The sequence below is a fragment of the Ursus americanus genome, chromosome 11 (genome assembly GCF_024610735.1).
Source record: "Ursus americanus isolate L20-20 chromosome 11, mUrsAme1.1.p, whole genome shotgun sequence".
Classification (NCBI taxonomy): Eukaryota; Metazoa; Chordata; class Mammalia; order Carnivora; family Ursidae; genus Ursus; species Ursus americanus.
Window position 1 is genome coordinate 32,739,547 of NC_142137.1, and position 19,794 is coordinate 32,759,340.

The window sequence follows — 19,794 nt, forward strand, 5'->3', positions numbered from 1 at the left end:
TGGCCCAAATATCAAAATTAGGAATAGGTCAGATTCGAGAGCATTGAGCATAGATTCAGTTCTATTTATCATTTCTTGAGAAAGGACTACAAGGCACTGTGCCTTCCCTGTCAGTCCATAATATTACAGAGGAGTAACATCAATAGTGTGAAAGAAAATAAAAAACTGGAAAAATTTGGCCCTTTTCTAAAAAGTAAATTTTCATAAATGCGGACAAAAAATGTGGTTTTAAGTATTTCCATTTTTTAATTCTTGGAGCGCAGTATTTTCTGTTTTCTCTGTTTTTTTTCAACTCTTTCTGTTACCGTGCAAGTCATCCATCACGAAACAAGGCAATAAGGACAAATAGATCCATCACTAGTTGGTGTTAGCCATTCCATGTCAAGGAAACCAGTTGTAGTGTAGGGACTTTTTTTTTCTCCTGGAAGGAAAACAGATTATCATTCAGGACCAGAGAAGTCAGAGTTAATCATTCACAGACATATATAACCCTTCTTTGACACTTCACCTTCTGTTCTTTTTAAAGTTCTGTCAAGGGAAAATGAGATAAAATATTTTGTGAATTATTTTATTTTGTTGTCCAGTTCTGTTAGGTAACAAAACCATATGGAATAAAGATCTATTAAACCTTAAAAATGACAACAAAGACAGATGAACATTAAAATCCCTGGACAGATCATTATATCTGATAAAATAAATTGCATGTCATGCCATCTGTCCATTTGTCAGACAGCTTATCAACTTCTTGATTTTATGTAGGACGCATCGAGTAAGGAGATGACAGATTTTATAGTTTCCTTTTGTTCCTTTACTTGTAGACCAGCAAACAAAATGGAAGATCATTAAAGAAGAGGGCTCAAGACTTTCTGCTTAAGTGGAGCTTTTTCGGTGCCCGAGTAATGCATAACCTCACCTTGAACAACGCATCCAGTTTTGGTATCTCGTGTGCTTTATAAAGCTCTTCCTCCCTGAAGACACCATTCACTCTTCAGTCACAGTTCCTGTCAGTTTCTAAACATGGGGCGCTGTCACTTCTCAAATCTGACTATCAAGCCAGTAGAGAATGGTAGTTATGAGCCTGGCTTTTGGGGTCAGACCACACGCGCTTAAATCCCAACGCTGCTTCTCTCAGGCTTGGTTTTAACCCAAGCCGCTCTGCTTACTGTGAAGGGGATGAATGTTTATATAGCAGCACGATCAGCAAGAGCCAAACTATGGAAAGAGCCCACATGTCTACCGACTGATGCATGGATAGAGAAGCTGTGGTATATATACAATGGAATATCGCTCAGCCAAAAAGAGAATGAAATTTTGCCATCTGCAACGACGTGGGTGGAGCTAGAGTGTATGATGCCAAAGCGAAATGTCAGTCAGAGAAATGACTCCAGTGTGATTTCACTCCTTTGTGGAATTTAAGAACCAAAACAGATGAACATAGGGGAAGGAAGGAAAAAAGAGAGACAGGGAAGCAAACCATAAGACACTCTTAAATATAGAGTATTCTTCACTATACAGTAACTGAGGGTTGCTGGTGGCGGGGAAGGGGGGGGGTTGCTGAACGGGGGATGGGCGTTAAGGAGGGCACTAGTGTTCAGCACTGGGTGTCATATGTAACTGATGAATCACTAGATTCTACTCCGGAACCAATATTACACTATATGTTAACTAACTAGAATTTAAATAAAAACTTGAAGCACTAAAAAAAAAAAAGAGGATGAATATTCCTGTTACTGGGTTGTGTAGGCACTTTAGTGAGATGATATTTACGAAAGCACTAGTACCTGGTGAACACTAATGAATGGCAGCTATTATCATTACATTCCATCAGTACTTGGATAATTTTTTTTCTGTTAAACAAACAAGTAAACAGTAATTAGTACGTTACTATGCAAAGGCACTACTCATTGCAGTATGGCAAATTTTTGCGTCTTTTCCAGGAACCACATAGCTGCACTCCAAGAATCAAAGAGCAGCTGAGAAGACATACTCTCATATGTTTCTGAAACATCTTTCCTGATCGATTTGACTTGTGAAACAAATTGAGTCAAGTTAGCGCTTTCAAAAATTGAATACCTTCGTTTTCCTAAAATTTCTGGGATTCTTAGTTTTGCAGCCATAATGTGAACTTGTGAACAGTACTTCTGCATTTAGTAGTTGCTTTTCGAGAAATCTTCACATTATAAATAGGTTATAGTTAACTAGGTTGTTTTTAATTAGTTCTCAGTGATATTAGATAAAATCAGTGAACTTGCATTGAAGGATGAACAAAATGTCTTGAGCCTATTATTTGAAATCTCTTGCTTATCTGTAAGGTTTCTTAAAATATACAACATTGAAGCCTGACTTTATGCTCAAACCAGACTTTTGTTGGGAAGTCTGTAGAATAGTTCAAAAAAGTTTAAGGTTTTCCAGGACAACTTCCAAATGAAAATGACTCTTGTGCTTTTGTCCAAACCAAAGAGAACTTTGTTTCAGGCTGGAAAGACATCTTACTTGATACTTTTCTCAGACCATGGTGGCTATTGTCTAATTATTTAGTACAAAGTAAACAGAAATAGAGCAGAGTGGAGCTCATTCTCCCCAGGTTAAAGCTTATCACACTCCAGTGTGTGCCCTCTTAAAGCATAAAGCATGTCTCACTTTCATCCGTATTTTCCTTTGATGTAATTAGTGGCCAAAGAGCTGGCAGGACAGTACACACAGTAAGCTGGGCAGGCGGTACACAGAGAGATTAGAGACTCAAGTTAAGCATGTTGGTCTTAGCAGGTCATTTAAAGTCCAACAAGTATTTGTTGATTTCAGTTGCTCCTTGTAAAGTGTTGTGAGATGGTCACAAAGATAACTTGACTTCTCTCTCTCTCTTTGCTTCTCCTTCTCTCCCTCCTTTCATCTGACATTGCCCTCTCCCCGTTCCCATCCACAAACAAGGTTCTTTCCATTTGATCCGAATGCTTCTTGATGAATACATTCTCCTCGCCATGGAGACCCAGTTCAATAATGACAAAGAGCAGGAGTTACAGAATTTATTGGACAAGTATATGAAGAATTCAGGTAATTTAAAATGTATATCTTGTTTGCATATTTCTTTCTTTAAACCTAAATTCAAGAGTTTATAAGTGAGTCTGTAACAGCCTCTGATGTTTTTTCCCACGCATGGCATAACTAACACAAGATATTAGCACTGTTGGAGCACTATTTTTTTCTTTCCACAATTTACACATAGTGTAATCAAGGGACTTTACTGGAAGCTCTGAAAGATATAAAATTGATATTCTTGTGAGAATTTAGATGAAGGAGGAGAGGTGATTGTAATAAAAAAATAACCATAATTCAAGACAACACCTGTGGAACACCACCTTATACATGGTGTAGAAATAAGTTCTTTTTTTTTTTTTAGAGATATTTATTTATTTAGTTAGTTAGTTGTAAGATTGAGAGAGAGAGAGAGCACAAGCAGGGGAAGCAGCAGGCAGAGCAGGAGAGGGAGAAGCAGGCTCCCCGCTGAGCAAGGAGCCTGATGTGGGACTTGATCCCAGGACCCTGGGATCATGACCTAGGCCGAAGGCAGACACTTAACTGACTGAGCCTCCCAGGCATCCCAGAAATAAGTTCTATAGGAATTTGGAGAAGGAAGAGAACATGTCTATTTGGGATGTGATGACTTGCATTTTGAAGACTGTCCACTCCAGAGTGGATTCCTTGGTGCTCCCTCAGAACACACCTCACACTCACAAATGTACAGGTAACAATGACCACAAAACCCCAGCACCACTGCCATGACCAAAGATCTGCCAGCCTTGTTTCCCATGGAAGAGATTTCTCTGGAGTTTCCAGGTTTACGACGCAACCCTAAAACATTTTCAGTTTCCTTTCCTTGGGCTTATTTATTGGGAACATGGGAATAATGTTAGCCTTCCCAGTAAAAAAAGAAAAATCTTTCTAGATGCAAGTAAAGCTGCCTTCACTGCCTCTCCAAGTTCCTGCTTCCTGGCCAACCGTAATAAAGGGAGCACTGCTTCCAGCGACACTGTGAAGAATGAAAGCCATGTGGAGACAGCCTATCTTCCTCTGTCATCCAATCATCCTGGAGCCTTCCCCTCTGCTCTGCACCCGTTCCCTGCTGGGAATACAGACACCATGCCGCTCACAGGTATGCAGTGAAACACTCAGGCTTTACTCCATCTCTCAGGAGCCTGTTCCTTTGTTTTCTTCAAACCTGGTAACATCCAGCCATTCCAAGGATAAGAAAGGCTTGTCTCAATGAACTTTTATTAAACCTTTATATTTTTGTGATTTTCAGCATTTGTCATTCACACTTTTATCCATACCATTATTAACATCCGTACCACGCTCTGGCGTGCTCTCTTAGTTATATTGGTAACACAAATACTTATTTTCATTTAGTGGAAGAAAAAATTAGATTTGGTATATATAAAATGTTGAAGATGCTTTGAGAGTCAAAATATGGGCTTCTTATTTATTTTTGGCTTTTGAGGAGCCTTTATTTCTCCTCCATTAAAAAGTAGATTTGGTCATTTTAAGATAACCATTACAATAATTCTCCTCTTTGGTCTAGAGACTCATTTGTGTCAATCTGAATGGTTAGTGGCTTGAACTCATTACTAGGTAATATTTTAAGTCTGCTGCTTGTCTTCTGTGTTTCCTGAAATTCATAGACAAACTTCATTGGACACACAGAATTTTAAACCTGGAAGGGACTTTTAGTTCAGGGGCCCAATTCTACCCATGGAAAATCAGACACCCAGGGAGCTGATGGCATTCATAACTCATTGTTCATCAGTGGTGTCTGCATGACGTTTTGAATCGGCTGCTTTGAAGGAGTGACTTTATTGCCTTTTCCTTTTACCCTAAAACTCAAAGCATTTAGCATTCAGCTTATTTTTTAATTATGGGGAAATGTGAAGAGCAGATCCCTTGACCCTCCCAAGCTTGAGCTCTGTCTTCATGCCCATGGAAGCATGAAGCCATCCCAGACTATTTTCCACAGTTACAAACACCAGAAGTCTTCACTGTTGTGAAATATACATGTATTGCAATGGTGTTATGTATGTACATATGTATGTATGTATGTACGTATGTATGTACGTATGTATGCATGTATGTATTTATCTATCATAATGGTATCTTTTAAACCCAGGTTTTTAGTGTTCCCCAGTTCTGTTATTTTCAGAGAGTGGGAAGGAACCAAATTAGAAAAAAGTATATTAACACATCTTTTAAATAATTTTTAAAGATGTGTGCCCATTTATTTTAACATGCCGCTGGTGAATGCTCTGTGAATCTTTTTCCAGGTCAAATGGAGCTTTCCCAGAGTACTGGTCATCTGATGACACCGCCCATTTCTCCAGCCATGGCAAGCCGAGGAAGTGTCATTAACCAGGGACCAATGGCGGGGAGACCTCCAAGCGTGGGCCCGGTCCTGTCAGCCCCCTCACACTGCTCAACATTCCCAGAGTCCATTTATCCTACCCATCCTCAAACCAACCAAGACTTTTATGGGACCAACTCTAACTATCAGACTGTGTTTAGGGCACAGCCTCACCCCCCATCAGGACTCTATCCTCATCGCCCCGAGCATGGTCGATGCATGGCCTGGAGTGAACAGCAGCTCTCTAGAGACTTCTTCAGTGGCAGCTGTGCTGGGTCTCCGTATAATTCTCGACCACCTTCCAGCTACGGACCGTCCTCACACAGCCAGGATTCACACAGTATGCAGTTTTTAAATACAGGAAGCTTCAATTTCCTGAGCAGCACAGGGGCTGCCAGCTGTCAAGGAGCAACATTGCCTCCTAGTTCACCTAATGGTATTGAAAATTTTAAAGCATTTTTCCTGGTTTTTGAGATGGCAATAAGGCAGAATCAGACACTGAGCTCCACCTCTGCTGAGCGGCGTGTCATCCCACGTAAAGTTTCTAAAGCTCATGGAATCTTAGACACTTGGAGCTCATTTCTTCCATATACAAACATGTCCCTAATACTCGTGGTTTTTTAAAGTTGCCCTTCTAAGTGCCACAAATGATGAAAAACTATTATGTTGAACTGTGTTTGAGATCTCCCTTAGTAAGCCCCAAAGAAGAATGTTTCGTTCTTTGAAAATATTTCTAGTGAATAATGTTTCTTCTGGAGAACTAGCAGATCTTACAGGTTAGGACCCAAACAGTGCCCCTATTAGTCTGATAAAGCACCTAAAGTTTAGGGAGTTGGAAAGATCTGTGGACTTCTTCAGTCACCAAAACAGGCTCTGTGTTCTCTGTCCTAAGTGGAGGTCAGTCCTTCTTCCAGAAGCATAAATCTATAGATAAAATTGGTATTTGAGTAGTGTAGTCTTTGTGAGAGGTTAGCAGTACTTTCTTTCTTTATAGGAAGATCTTGTTAATTTAGAGGAGGAAAATATGAGAGAGTTGTAGTCTTATATCTGAAACTTAACAGTAGGATAACTCCTTTATAGTTTTAAAAACACAAAACCAGCATAGGGAACCATATCCATATACAAGCACGAATCCAACTCTCTAGTAAACGGAGATGTGAAAGTCATACTTATAACATGGTATCTTTAGGACTCTACCCTGTTAACTTGTCCTTTGTTTCCTTCCTGGAATATTCTTTGTAGTAAGTGAACGGTACATTCTTGACATTTTCTGTTACAGGATACTATGGAAGCAACATAAACTACCCAGAGTCTCATCGACTTGGATCGATGGTGAATCAACATGTTTCCGTCATCAGCAGTGTTCGCTCACTGCCTCCCTACAGTGACATCCATGATCCTCTTAACATTTTAGACGACAGTAGTAGAAAGCAGACCAGCTCGTTTTACGCAGACACATCACCTTCAGTTGCGTGTCGAACTCCGGTAGTAGGTAAATTAGTAGTTCTTGAAAACATTTTACAAAGCTGCTGACCTCAGGTATGTAGTTTTACTTTGGAGGGTGACTGTTGAGGTGAACGGGGCACTCGTGTTCCCAGGGTGATTCATCACTTTGGATCTGAAGTCTTATTTTTGTGTTAGTAACGGTCTCCCCTGGTCCCAGGATATATGTCACTGTGCAACCTAATGCTAAATCTGTTATTCTTTCAAAAAGAATAGCTGGCATTTTTTATGTTTGCAAAAAATAAATAGAACCCGTTGGATGCAGTCTAAAAGACTGCAAGTTTTACGAGGGCAGGAATGGTGTCTTTTTCTCACTCTCTCTTGTTCACTGTTGGCCCCAGGGGCAGAGCCAAGAGCTGTCTTTGGCCCCATTGTCTCCAGCAATACCCTAAAACCACTCCAGGTTTAAAACAGTGGTGATTTGTGATAGAGGTTACTGGCATTTTCTCAATTATATGTAAAATGTGATTAGACAGCTCTGTAGAAAATGTTGCTGTTTTTATTGTTCTGCTACATACAGTTTGAGTACAAATAAGCAAAACTGTGTGTTTGCCGTGAAGTCCCCTAACATCTTCTTGCAACCAGGTTGCTCTCCCTGGGAAAATCGGGCGACGTACTGGATGCCATCAGCAGCACCCAGCCAAGAGTCTGCCACGTAGTAGGAACTCCATGCATCAGGGAGTTGAGAAAAAGGGGCAACAATATATGGATAGATTGAGTTTCCCATATTACTAACAAGGGATCACAGGGCAAGTACATGTGCATGTGAGTACCAAGGCAGAGTGTTAACGCTTATATGCAGTGGTTGAAATCGTCCAATGGTCTAGATTTCAAGCTAGCCTAAGTAAAGGGCATTGACACCCAACTGGATCATAAGGGAACATGAGATAAATTCCATCTCTCCCCTCTCAGTGTGCTTTTCCAATAACTCAATAGGAAGCACTTCTTCCCTTCCCGTGACCATCACAGATGCTCCCTGAGCAGAGCCTAGCAGCTCATCTCATGCTATCTGCAGATGGTCATTGCTTCTAGGTTACTCTAATGAAGCAGAAAATTCCACTTCAGGAAGTTTCCTCACCATGAGACTAAAATGTACCGTGTTGCTATTGTTACTATTAGTTCTGTTTACTCATAGAGATAGTGGAAGCTTTGCTGGAACATAGCTTGGGTGTAGGATGGATTTTAAGCTTTCGTTGTCAGAGCTGACTTACAGGTAAAGAGCAAAGAGGGCTTCTGAGTGAAGAGAGGGACTAGAATAGGTGGGTAAGTAGTGCAAGGGAAGGTAGGACCCACTGTCTCTTTCCTTAGGTATAAAGCCTGGTTTTCAGGGACATAGCAGGCAGTTAAAAAAATTGAAAAACAGCAATGAGGAGTCACCAACCATACATGCAGGAAATGTAGTGTCAGAGAGCCAGTTGGTCAAATTCTTGGGAACCTACGACTATATGCCAAACTTCATTCTAGGTGTGAAGTTATAGTGGTGATTGGGATGGAGTTCTTACCTATAAGAAGTTTACATTCTAGAAAGGAGAGATAAGGCAATGGAGACATGGACAGATGCAGTAAAAAGATAATGTTGGGTACTCTAAAGTCAGTGAAATAGGGTAACTATTTAATAGTTATGACAAATAGTTATGGAGAAACTGCTTTTGGTAAGATAATTGGGAAAGGAATCCTGAGGCAAAGATATTGGAGTTGAGAGCTGAGTGATGAGGAGGCAATGACATGAAGATCTGATGGTGGAGTTCTAGGCAAAAGAAAAGACAAGTGCATATCTCTGAAATGGGAACAAGGAAAGTTCAGCGGGCAGAAAGAAAGCCAGTGTGTTTTGAGCACAGTGAATGAAGACAGTAGACTAAAGAAAATCAGCAGGCAGAGACCAGTTCACAGCAGTTGTTGTGAACCAGGGCGAGGAGCTTAGATTCTGTTCTAAGAGTCATGGGGAGTCATTGTAGCATTTGAGGAGGGTGACAATCAACTGCAGCTTCAGCAGCATCATCCTGGCTGCTCCCTGCAGAGTGAGGGTGCAGCAAAGGCGGGGGTCATGACACCAGTGAGGAGGCTGCTTTGTTGGTCCAGGTAGGAGAAGATGGTGGTTTTTTGTTTTCGTGTTTAAAGTTTTTCAATTTAAAATAAACTAATTAACATATAGTGTATTATTTAGTTTCAGAGGTAGATTTTAGTGATTCATCAGTTGCATATAACACCCAGTGTTCATTACATCACGTGCCCTCCTTAATTCCCATCACCCAATTACCTAATGTGCCTACCCACCTCCCCTCCAGCAAACCTCGGTTTGTTTCTATAGTTAATATATATATATATATATATATATATATATATATATATATATAGCCAAATATATATAATTTTACGTCTTCTTTATCCATTCATCTGTCGATGGACATCTGGGCTCTTTCCATATTTTGGCTATTGTGAACATTGTTGCTATAAACATTGGGGTGCAGGTGCCCCTTCAAATCACTATGTATCCTTTTGATAAATATCTAGTAGTGCAATTGCTGTATCGTTGGGTAGCACTATTTTTAACTTTTTGAAGAACCTCCAAACTGTTTTCTAGAGTGGTTGTACCAGTTTGCAATCCCACCAACAGTGTAAGAGGGATCCCCCTTCTCCACATCCTTGCCAACATCTGTTGTTTCTTGAGTTGTTCATTTTAGCCTTTCTGACTGGTGTGAGGTGGTATCTCATTGTGGTTTTGATTTGTATTTCCTTGATGCTGAGTGATGTGGAGCATTTTTTCATGTGTCTCTTGGCCATTTGTATGTCTTCTTTGGAGAAGTGTCTGTTCATGTCTTCTGCCCATTTCTTGATTAGATTATTTATTCTTTGGGTGTTGAGTTTGATAAGTTCTTTATAGATTTTGAATACTAGCCCTTTATCTGAGAAGACATTTACAAATATCATCTCCTATTCTGTAGGCTGTTTTTAGTTTTGTGAACTGTTTCCTTTGCTGTGCCGAAGTTTTTTTATCTTGATGAAGTCCCAATAGTTCATTTTTGCTTTTGTTTCCCTTGTGTTTGGAGATGTGTCTAGCAAGAAGTTGCTGTGGCTGAGGTCACAGAGATTGCTGTCTGTGTTCTCCTCTGGCATTTTGATGGATTCCTGTCTCACATTCATCTTGAGTTTATTTTTGTGTATGGTGTAAGAAGGTGGAGAAGATGGTGGTATGAATAATGGAAGAAGTGTGGATGGGAAGATGAGGTAGATTTGGGATATATTTGGATGATAAGGTTGTCTGAATTTGAGTTTGAAATTGAGTTTCCTTTGTGAAATGTGTAAAAGAAATAACAATTTCTAGGAAAATAGCATAGATATGTGTGATAAATGCAAAAATAAATACAGAGGCTTAAAGTGAGAGACACTTGCGAAGAAAAAAAATGTTGGTCAATATTCAATTGCTGTTTATATTTTCGCTTACAGCATCCAGCTTGCAAACGTCAATTCCTTCCTCCTCATCTCAGTGTATGTATGGAACTTCCAATCAGTATCCAGCTCAAGAGACCCTGGATTCCCATGGAGCGAATAGTAGAGAAATGGTGTCCTCTTTACCACCCATCAATACTGTGTTCATGGGAACAGCAGCCGGAGGCACTTAAACTAACAATGTTGGGCGGGGATTGAAACCAAAACTCTCTACTGCTCAAATATTATTCACTCAGATTGCCATCAGGGCAAAGAAAATGAAATATACAGTGACAGGACATTGTTTTTCAAGTCACTGGTACAGAACTATGGACAATACCATAATGAGTGGAGACACTTGCAGACTCTGTCTTACACTCAAATTCTTTAAAATGTGATCTCATTATTAATTATAGTTTCAAACATTATCAGATGGAACCAGTGGAGCTGTAAAGATGCAAACATTTCAACTATGAAGATTTAATATTTTGCTTCCTAATTTATTGAAAATCTGTTTGCTGTTTCTTCTTTGGTCTGTAAAAGGAAAAATATATTTAATGCCTTTAAAATAACTTTAATTTATTAGGGTCTCAGAATCATTGTTTACTGTCCCTTATTTGACCAAAAGTCAAATGTGTATGTTCTACCTCCTATGGAAATGTTTACAGGGTCAAGACTTAATTCAGTTCAGCCTAGACCAAAGTTGCTTGACTTTCAATCCTGTGCATTAGTGTGATGATTACTGTTACGTAGCAGTATTCCGATTCTATGTAACTGAATGGAGATTATGAATGCTTTCCCTCTTTATTTAAGAAAGATAAGACGAAATGAAAGAAATAAAGTATGAAAATATTTTCAAAGGCTTGATTGCTCTCAGAGCTGTTACTGTTTGGGAAGAATGCTTGGTTTTTGCAGGCAAAGCTCCTTTGGATATTGAATTAAAGACTAAAGCTGGTTGGCCAAAACATCATAATTCAGGAATATTTGCATATCGTATCCATGCATAGAAATATAAGGAAATTGTGGCTGACAGGCTGTTTAAACTTCTACAGATTTGGAAGCAGTCTTTAATCAAGTAGTTGGCTTAGAAACTGAGAGTGAATGAGTGTTCAGGGATCACCCGAATGCAAAGAGAAATTTGGAAGTGAGGAATTCATTCCGTATGAGTTAATAGAATTTGATACGCCATCTACCTAACTCTGTTTCTTTTTCTTTATCAAAAGTCTTAGCTGTGAGGTCTGTTGTAAGACTCATGGCCTGTAATGGCGAACCTCTATTAACTTCACAGGCTTTTCCTGTAGTCTTACGACAGGCCTTAGATTATTTGTATTAAGGATTGGATTATACTGTGATCTCCGGGTACGTTTTTAAAGGATTTGTAAGCCCCAAATACCCATTATACATCATGATGTAATTTGGTGAAGACAAACTGTGGAATTGTTTTCAGCAAGCAATAAACAATGAATTGTGAACTTGTCAGAGTGTTGCTACCATTTGCTTAGTAGTATGTAGTTTATGAGCTAATTAATTTGGCAGAAAAATTTTGCAACAGTAACAAACCATGAGAAATAGCAATAAGTGTTCTATTATTTGCTATAATAATATGGTAAGAGTACAAAGGGAAGTGAAATTAATAAGGGCTTGGACTGAAGTAAAAAACAAAACAGCTTTAAGAAATGTTTGGACAGAAGTCTTGAAAATTAAGAACCAAGTTTCCACTGTATAGTAATTAAATAAATATTCAGCAGCTATTTTGTAACAGACGCATTGGAAAATGCAAGTTGAAAAAGATGAAAATGAAAATACAATGACTGTGGAAAAACTCTGCCAACACCTTTCCTAAATTCTGATGTAATGATGAACATGTGATATGATAGGAAATAGAAGCTCACCGAAGATTTTTGAGTAAAAAGCAATATGGGGGAAGTGATGTTGAGGGAACAGCCAACAGCGGCTGGAAAGGGAGGTGGACCAGGCAGAAGAGGGACGAGGCCCAGAACGGGCTATCTCGGAGGCTGTTTCTCTCATCCGGATGTCCAGCAGGTAAGTGCAGAGACTACCTGGAAGCGAGGGAAAGGAGTGGGAGAAAGAAGCCCAAAGATCGTTTCGAAGAGGCACGAGCATCATTTAGTACAACTGAAGGATCGGTGACTGACTAGAAAGAAGGGATTAAAAAGGAACATGTTAGTAGTGTGTCTCAGGTGTTCCTTAACCCTCTTTGCAAAGTATTTCAGTGTAAACAGCTGACCCTAAGTTGAGAGCCCCTTTGTAGATGAGGAGCAGGGAGCAGAGCAGAAGACAAGTGAATCTTGTCTCTGGGCTTCACGTGTATCTGGCTGACGACAAGGGTTACATTTTGACATCAGGAAGACTAACTTGCTCCTTTCCCCAGGCAGGGGTACTTGAGTTTATCTCTATTGGACGTAGAATAATTTTCTCAGTTTGGGCACTCTTGGCTGTCAGGTAGGACAGTTCTCGGTTTTACAGGACTAGTCTGCATATTACACGAGACTGAGTATCCCCGGCCCTCAAGCACTAAATACCAAAGCACTCCCCTCACCCAGCCTTGGGACAACTAAAAACATCTTCCACATTTCCAAATGCCCCTGGAGAGGCAGGGCCAGTCCTGCATGAATTAAAAGTGGCAGCATCTTTAATTTTACCTCGAAGTTGCTTGAGACATTCAATACCTTTCTGCCCCTCGGCTACCCTCATCATTTGAGAATTGTTTCCTCCATGAATCTAAAGCTTGGATGCTCAAGGCATTTTCTGCTATTCTTCAGGTTAATTTTAATAAATTTTAATACATTTAATATAGTTAAAGGATCTTGCTTTGTTTTTTAGTGTTTCTGTAGTGTTCTGTAAATAAATGATTCTTCAAGTAATTTTTAGGAGTTGTGGAGTATCAATTATAAAGAAGTGACCTGTTCAAGCTAATGCTTATGGGAAGCCCAAAAGTAAGGTTAGAAATAAAAAAGCTAGAGGTTTATAAATTCAGTTCTTGGGGTGCTACCTTTCAAATTTTGTGTTATAATGGTTACTATAGATAAATGGCATAATGAAAAATGAATGTTTCAAGTAATTCAGTGGATTCTTAATACAATTCAGGCACCAAGAGTCTGTTTTACAACAGCTTGAAGAGAAACTAAAACCCAGGTATATCATTAACATAGAATTACAGGTCAGAAGAGATCTGATTTATTTTCCTCTCTCCATGTAGTGCTATACTCAGAAAAGTTAGAGCTCTCTTCAGTTATATGTTCCCAAGTATGCTTTTAGCTTAGAAAGATGTTTTTTTAATTATTTAAGCTAAATTCCAATTATAGTTGTGATGTAAAATCTTTCTGTTTCTGCTTTGAAAGAGAAATTTCCATGAGACCCTCAAGGTCACCCAGGTCAAGAGCCCATTTTGGAAATGGGAAGGAGAATATTTTTTATTGCCATGATGCCTAAAGAGAGCAGGCACACTGGCATTTAGTGTCAGGACCAGGGATGTGAGTATCCTGCAATGTGTGGAACAGATTTGCACGATGAAGAACTGTAACACTTCTATGGAGAAACGGAGGTAGACCAGTAGGTTGTGAGATGAATGTCGCCACATTTTGCCCAGTAGTGGTGTTCTATATTAAATGGTATCTACTGAACCCTATCAGATGATTTCTTCAGGAACGGTGACTATGAAACTCATACACACAGCCTAGAAAAGCAAACAGGCAGTAGAGTATGAGCAGAGGTGGGCAGAAAGAGAGAAGGAGAGCTAGAGAGAAGCTGGGTTGTGAGAGGGGTCCAGCAGGCAACAATGGGTAGGTCCCTCTAACAGGACACCGAGACGACAGGTGTCCAGAGCTAGATCTCTAGACACCAGAGCTGGCACTGCGCCATCCTGAGCAGTGAGGCACAATGCCCAGTTATCCTCTGTCCTCTCAGATTTACCCTCAGAGCCCTGTTGACAGGATCTTCATTTAGCCGCTCAGAGTACACCTGCTCTGTCTACACCACCAGTCCACAGCAGCACGGATTTCCTCTTCTTCAGAAAAACCTGATAGACAGTAAATTAGAGGCTCACTGGTGATGTTTTTCAACCATGGAATTTATGCTCATACAAACGCAGTCCACACACAGGACAAAGAATACTGCCAATTCTTGAAAGTGAGCCCAGGTAGCGCATTCTCCCCCACCCACCCACCCACACCACCCCCCACCCCCAAAAAAAAAAGAAAAGGAAAAGAAAAAAGAGAGAGAGAGAAAGAAAAACCCTTTGAAATAAATGAACTCTGAAACCCAAACCCAAAGTTCCAACCTTTAAAAAAAACAGGAGACAAACGAGAGTAATGTCTGAACTCCCTGGAAGGGATATTAATTACTTGTCATGCAAGTCTCATGTTAACAGCTATGAACTCTTCTAAGGCCTGGAGTAGCAAACTGGTCATACTATATTTTGAAGGCAGACTTATAATCCCAGGTGAGTTATAGAAATTTAAACAAAAACCTTCCAGAAAAGTAAACAACGGTGATTATGGCATACAGAACATTTTGTGCTTTGAGAAAGATAAGAAATGATGAGTTTGTATAAAAGGTTATTGTACTATCTCATTCAATTATTGAATTCTAAATTAAATCCTCAAGTTTGTAAATGGCAGAGAATACAACTTGTCTATTCCAAAAGCACACTGATTAAATGAAAAGAAAATAAATTTCGGTTACTCCTTCGTTACAGGTGTTAACAATGGCTGGAAAAGATTGGTAGTTGCAATGAGTATTCTATTCATTAATTTTGAGATATTTCATTACAAATAAGGTCCTATCTCTGTTCTGACTGGTAAAAAGCTTTTCAGTTTTCTAATATCAAAATCATATAAATAGTGCTAATTTTTATTGATCTTGGGCATATAGTATTATGGTAGAAATGTTTCTCATTATAAAAATAGTTTATTTCCAGAATGAGCCAAGTAATTTATTTAGGTGTTTGTTTGTTTTGGTAGAATCTAATCCAGTTGGAGAGATCTTTGATTTTTTTCCTCAAAATTCTCTTGTAATATCTATAATTTAAATCATATTCATGCAGGTGTTTATGGGGATAAAAATGACCACTCATTAGTTTGACCATTTTTCTTGTCATATTTAGAAGTTCTGTCATAACTAGAAGGTTCTAGTTCTCTCTGTCCGTTTAATAGCATGGCAGCTTCGGACACATATATAGATATAGAATACTTCTGGATTCCTGTTCCTATTAAGAACTTTATCTCATTATTTGTAAATATTTCACTTAATGTCAAGACTTAAAATTTATTTATAGCTTGAATATTTTAATGAAATGTCTTGTTCATGTTCTTAGGCTCGGTTAAGTTTTGTTAAGGAGTTAATATGTTGAAGATTCCAAGAGATACTCATTTTAGCCCACATTTTAACAAATAATGTCTGTTCACACTGATAACAAGGACAAGGTCCCTCCCTTCATGGATCTTACATTAGGTTAAGCATTTACATAACTGGTTACAACCAAGAAATAATTTATTGACATTGTGAAAAGAAGTAAAGGCTGCTCAGAGAAATAATGAGAGTCAAGCCCATGGAGATGTGTTTAGGGCAGAAATGGGGTGGGGAGAGCTGGTCAGGAAACTTCTTGCAAGAAGTGTCATACTGAGGGGCGCCTGGGTGGCTCAGTCGTTAAGCGTCTGCCTTCCGCTCAGGGCGTGATCTCGACGTTCTGGGATCAAGCCCCACATCAGGCTCATCTGCTGGGAGCCTGCTTCTTCCTCTCCCACTCCCCTTGCTTGTGTTCCCTCTCTCGCTGGCTGTCTCTATTTCTGTCAAATAAATAAATAAAATCTTAAAAAAAAAAAAAGAAGTGACATACTGAGACTGGAAGAATAAGTGGGAAGCAGGTGAGATTGGGGAAGGAGGTGGTGGAGGGTGAAGGGTCGAGCAGGCAGGATGAGTGTTCAGGGCCTATAAGGAACCTATGACTGGAAGTAAAAGATAAAACGATGTGGCAGAGGACGCCTGGGTGGCTCGATCAGTTAAGCATCTGCCTTCGGCTCAGGTTATGATCCCGGGGTCCTGGGATCGAGTCTCACATTGGTCTTCTTGCTCAGCAGGGAGCCTACTTCTCCCTCCCCCTCTCCTCCCCTGTTCCTGCTCTCTCGCTCACTCTCTCTGTATCTCAAATAAATACATAGAATCTTAAAAAAAAAAAAAAAGATGTGGCAGACCCCAGAGAGTTTGGAAGAGTGGCCTGAATGAATCTAGAGGGAAACTCCTGAAGCTTTCAGACTTTAATGATGATCATAGTGATTTATTGCTGAAACATAAGAAACATGATAGTGAATATATAAAAAGTATTAGACGAGACTGGTAAGAATGTCAAACTGAGATTTTTATAAACTCTGAAATGCTAAAATATTTTCAATGAACACCATTGCTTTCCTGGAATCTACTACTGAAAATGGCCTTTAAGCCCCTTTTATGTGTTCCATGACAACACATACTTAAGGAAATTAATCTCATGGTTTTCTTTTTTTATTGAGATATAATTGACACGTAACATTGTATTAGTGTTAGGTGTTGCTTTGGTTCATGCAGGTCTCAATTTGGTTCTCTTTTCAAAAATGATTATTTCAGCCAATAAAACGAGGTTTAATAGAATTCTCTATTCCTTTTCCACAAATTCCATCCCAGACTTCCTCCCTTGAAGAAGGTATTTAAGTATCAGGTAAGAAAAAAATATTTTATTGCCTTTAAATGGCATTTTTCTGAATTGCCTATGTGATTAATTTTGACCCTAAGGTTGAAGGGAGCTAAAGGTGAAGAGAAGGTCAAAACCAAGATTTCTCAGTGTGATGTGGTGACTTTACCTCTGAAAATAGATGTCATAGAGGCTTCAAGTGAGAATTGGGTGAGGAACACGTTTACAAAAGTGAAAAATTAACTACTCAATATGATACCTGCTCTAAAGTAAAGAGAAACCATTGTTTTTATTAGTTAAAAACAAGGGCGGTGTTCTTACCAATCAATAGTGAGAATGAGGGTCAGAGATTTACAGCCTTCAAGCATCTTTAAACACACCGAGGCAAATATGAGCTTCGTGGGCAGTTTGTTAATCAAGATTTGTCATTCAGCTTTGTGTGTTTTAGCTTATTAATGCTTTACACGTGATCCCTGTGGAAAATAAAATTGTTTCCATACTTTATATTGCAGCATGGCAAGGTTTCTGGCCTTTGAATTTTGGAGGTAATATAGTTGTGCTATCTGCCATCCCCTCTCCCGGCACATACACTGTTTTTTACTTATTACGCATTGTCTTCTACAATTTATAATATTCATTTCAACCCTCTGCTCCCTAAAGACACTTCATTTAGAAAGTGTGCCTGAAGAGGGTACCGGATGTATTTTCACAGGAAGCTGAGCTTTCAGTTGCCTGGGGGGTTGGGGGGCACTTTGACAACAAACTAGCAAAGAAAACCCTCTGAGAGTGGGACGCCTGGGTGGCTCAGGGGGTTAAGCATGTGCCTTCAGCTCAGGTCATGATCCGAGGGTCCTGGCATCAAGTCCCACATCGGGCTCCCCGCTGAGGGAGTCTGCTTCTCCCTCTGCCTGCCGCTCTCTTGCGCACGCTCTCTCTGACAAATAAATAAAATCTTTACAAAAAAGAAAAAAAAAAGCCCTCTGAGAGTTCATTGATCCTTCGATGAAAGATAACCCGTTGGCATATTAGCAGTTCTCTCGCATCTTAATGTTCCCCGCGGACTATAAGGCGAAAATGGCCAAGAATGGACAAGTGAACTGGGGAAACCAAAGAGAATAGCTTGTCTTTATCACAGGCTTCAGTGCTCAGTGGCTTGCCCTAGTGAAAATCCTGTACAGCTTTTCCTGGGCTCCCTGCATTTAAAAAGGTAAGACCATTAAAGACTCAGACAGGGTGCAGTAAGGACTAAGACGTATCCTAGTCTTGAGTTCTAGGAAAGGCACTGGCCCAAGAACCATGGATTTGCCTTTATACAGAGCATTGAAGTGTTTCCTCAAGTTTTTGTTAAAATATGAAGGCGGAATTAATATAAACTATAATTTCAAAGTAGAGACTAATATGAAGCAATTAAAATGCTTAGTATGGAGTCAGACAAATCTGTGTTTGCAACCACACTAGTTGTGTGACAAATAACTTCCCTGAGACTCATTTTTCTCATCTGTAAAATGGGCTTCATAATACTACCTACCACAAAAGGTTTTTGTGAGGGTTAACTGAGCTCCTGCTTATAAAATATTTAGCAAGATAGTTTCTGTCATATTGCACTGGCTAAACAAGCGGTAACTGTTCTGAATTATCGTTATTCCTCAAATCTGATGGAATCAGTAATGTTACTGAACGCAGTGCAAACTGTTCTGTGTGCCTGTGTGTACGGTAGACTGCTGTACGGCTGGAGTTGTCTAGCAAGATAGCCTAAGCTGGTGTAATTAAATAAGAATTTATTATGTAAAAGTAAAGGAAAAAAGCAAAATGTAGTAAATCATTAACTATTCCAATATGGTTACATAGAAGTGACACTCACAGGATACAATATGGTGTGATTGTTAGATATGAAAATGTTATTACAAGCAATATTTAAAAATAATTTGTGTTTATATATATTTTACCAGTTTCATGCAATGATGTAAATTCTTCCTCAATTAATCAGTAATGCTGGGAGTGAGCTGTCAATGTTTATTTCAGTCTGATTGTCTTTGTTTTCACAGACCAGTAATAAACAGCTATAAAAATATGTGATATTTTGGGGGGCCTGGGTGGCTCAGTCAGTTGAGCGGCTGACTATGGCTCAGGTCATGATCTCAGCATCCCGGGATCGAACCCCTAATCGAGCCCCCTGTCAGGGCTCCATGCGCAGACTCTACTGCTCAGCAGGGAGCCTACTTGTCCCTCTGCCCCTCCTCCCACTCGTGCTTTCTCTCTCTCACTCTCTCTCAAATAAACAAATAAAATCTTTAAATAATTTTGCTGTGCAAATTTATATTAGGAAGAAAATATTTTTCATCGATTAATTTTTATTCCCCCTTAAAAGTCAATTAAATTAGTATTTCAAAAAATATACATGGTTACATTTATAATAAAAAATTATTAAGTGTTGGACATTTCTAATGCCTTCACAACTGCAAGGTTGGGGACAAGGTGCTTTCTGTTCCTTTTTCACTTCTATCAGGAAACCCTTCACCTTAGCCAGAAGCACTGTCCCAAGCCACGAAGCTGAACACCAACCGTTGATCACTGAGCATCTTCTCCAAGACGTTGCGCAGGCCCCGGAGGCTCAGCATGTAGGGAACGGGAGCCATTTGCTCCACTCCCACCCAGACTGGGTTCTCACCGTGGTTTCCCTCTTGTCATCACAGTGCTCGGGAAGCCAGAGACCGGGAAGTTATCCTCACCTCTCTCTCCTTGCCCCCTTGTCCGGTCACTTTGGTCCTTCTACTTACCCTTCTAAGCTCTC

The 19,794-nt window shown here is 39.7% G+C and overlaps 1 protein-coding gene across 1 annotated transcript in view; it reads left to right on the forward strand.

The window, feature by feature from the left end:
* RFX6 (regulatory factor X6) overlaps positions 1 to 10,512 on the forward strand; it is a 56,786-nt gene extending 46,274 nt beyond the window's left edge. Inside the window, exons 14-19 of the mRNA XM_045798421.2 lie at positions 819 to 936; positions 2,929 to 3,051; positions 3,944 to 4,150; positions 5,313 to 5,825; positions 6,669 to 6,881; positions 10,337 to 10,512. Of these exons, the coding sequence (XP_045654377.2) occupies positions 819 to 936; positions 2,929 to 3,051; positions 3,944 to 4,150; positions 5,313 to 5,825; positions 6,669 to 6,881; positions 10,337 to 10,512 (1,350 nt within the window). The remainder of the gene's footprint in view (positions 1 to 818; positions 937 to 2,928; positions 3,052 to 3,943; positions 4,151 to 5,312; positions 5,826 to 6,668; positions 6,882 to 10,336) is intronic.
* The last annotated feature ends 9,282 nt before the right edge of the window (positions 10,513 to 19,794 follow it).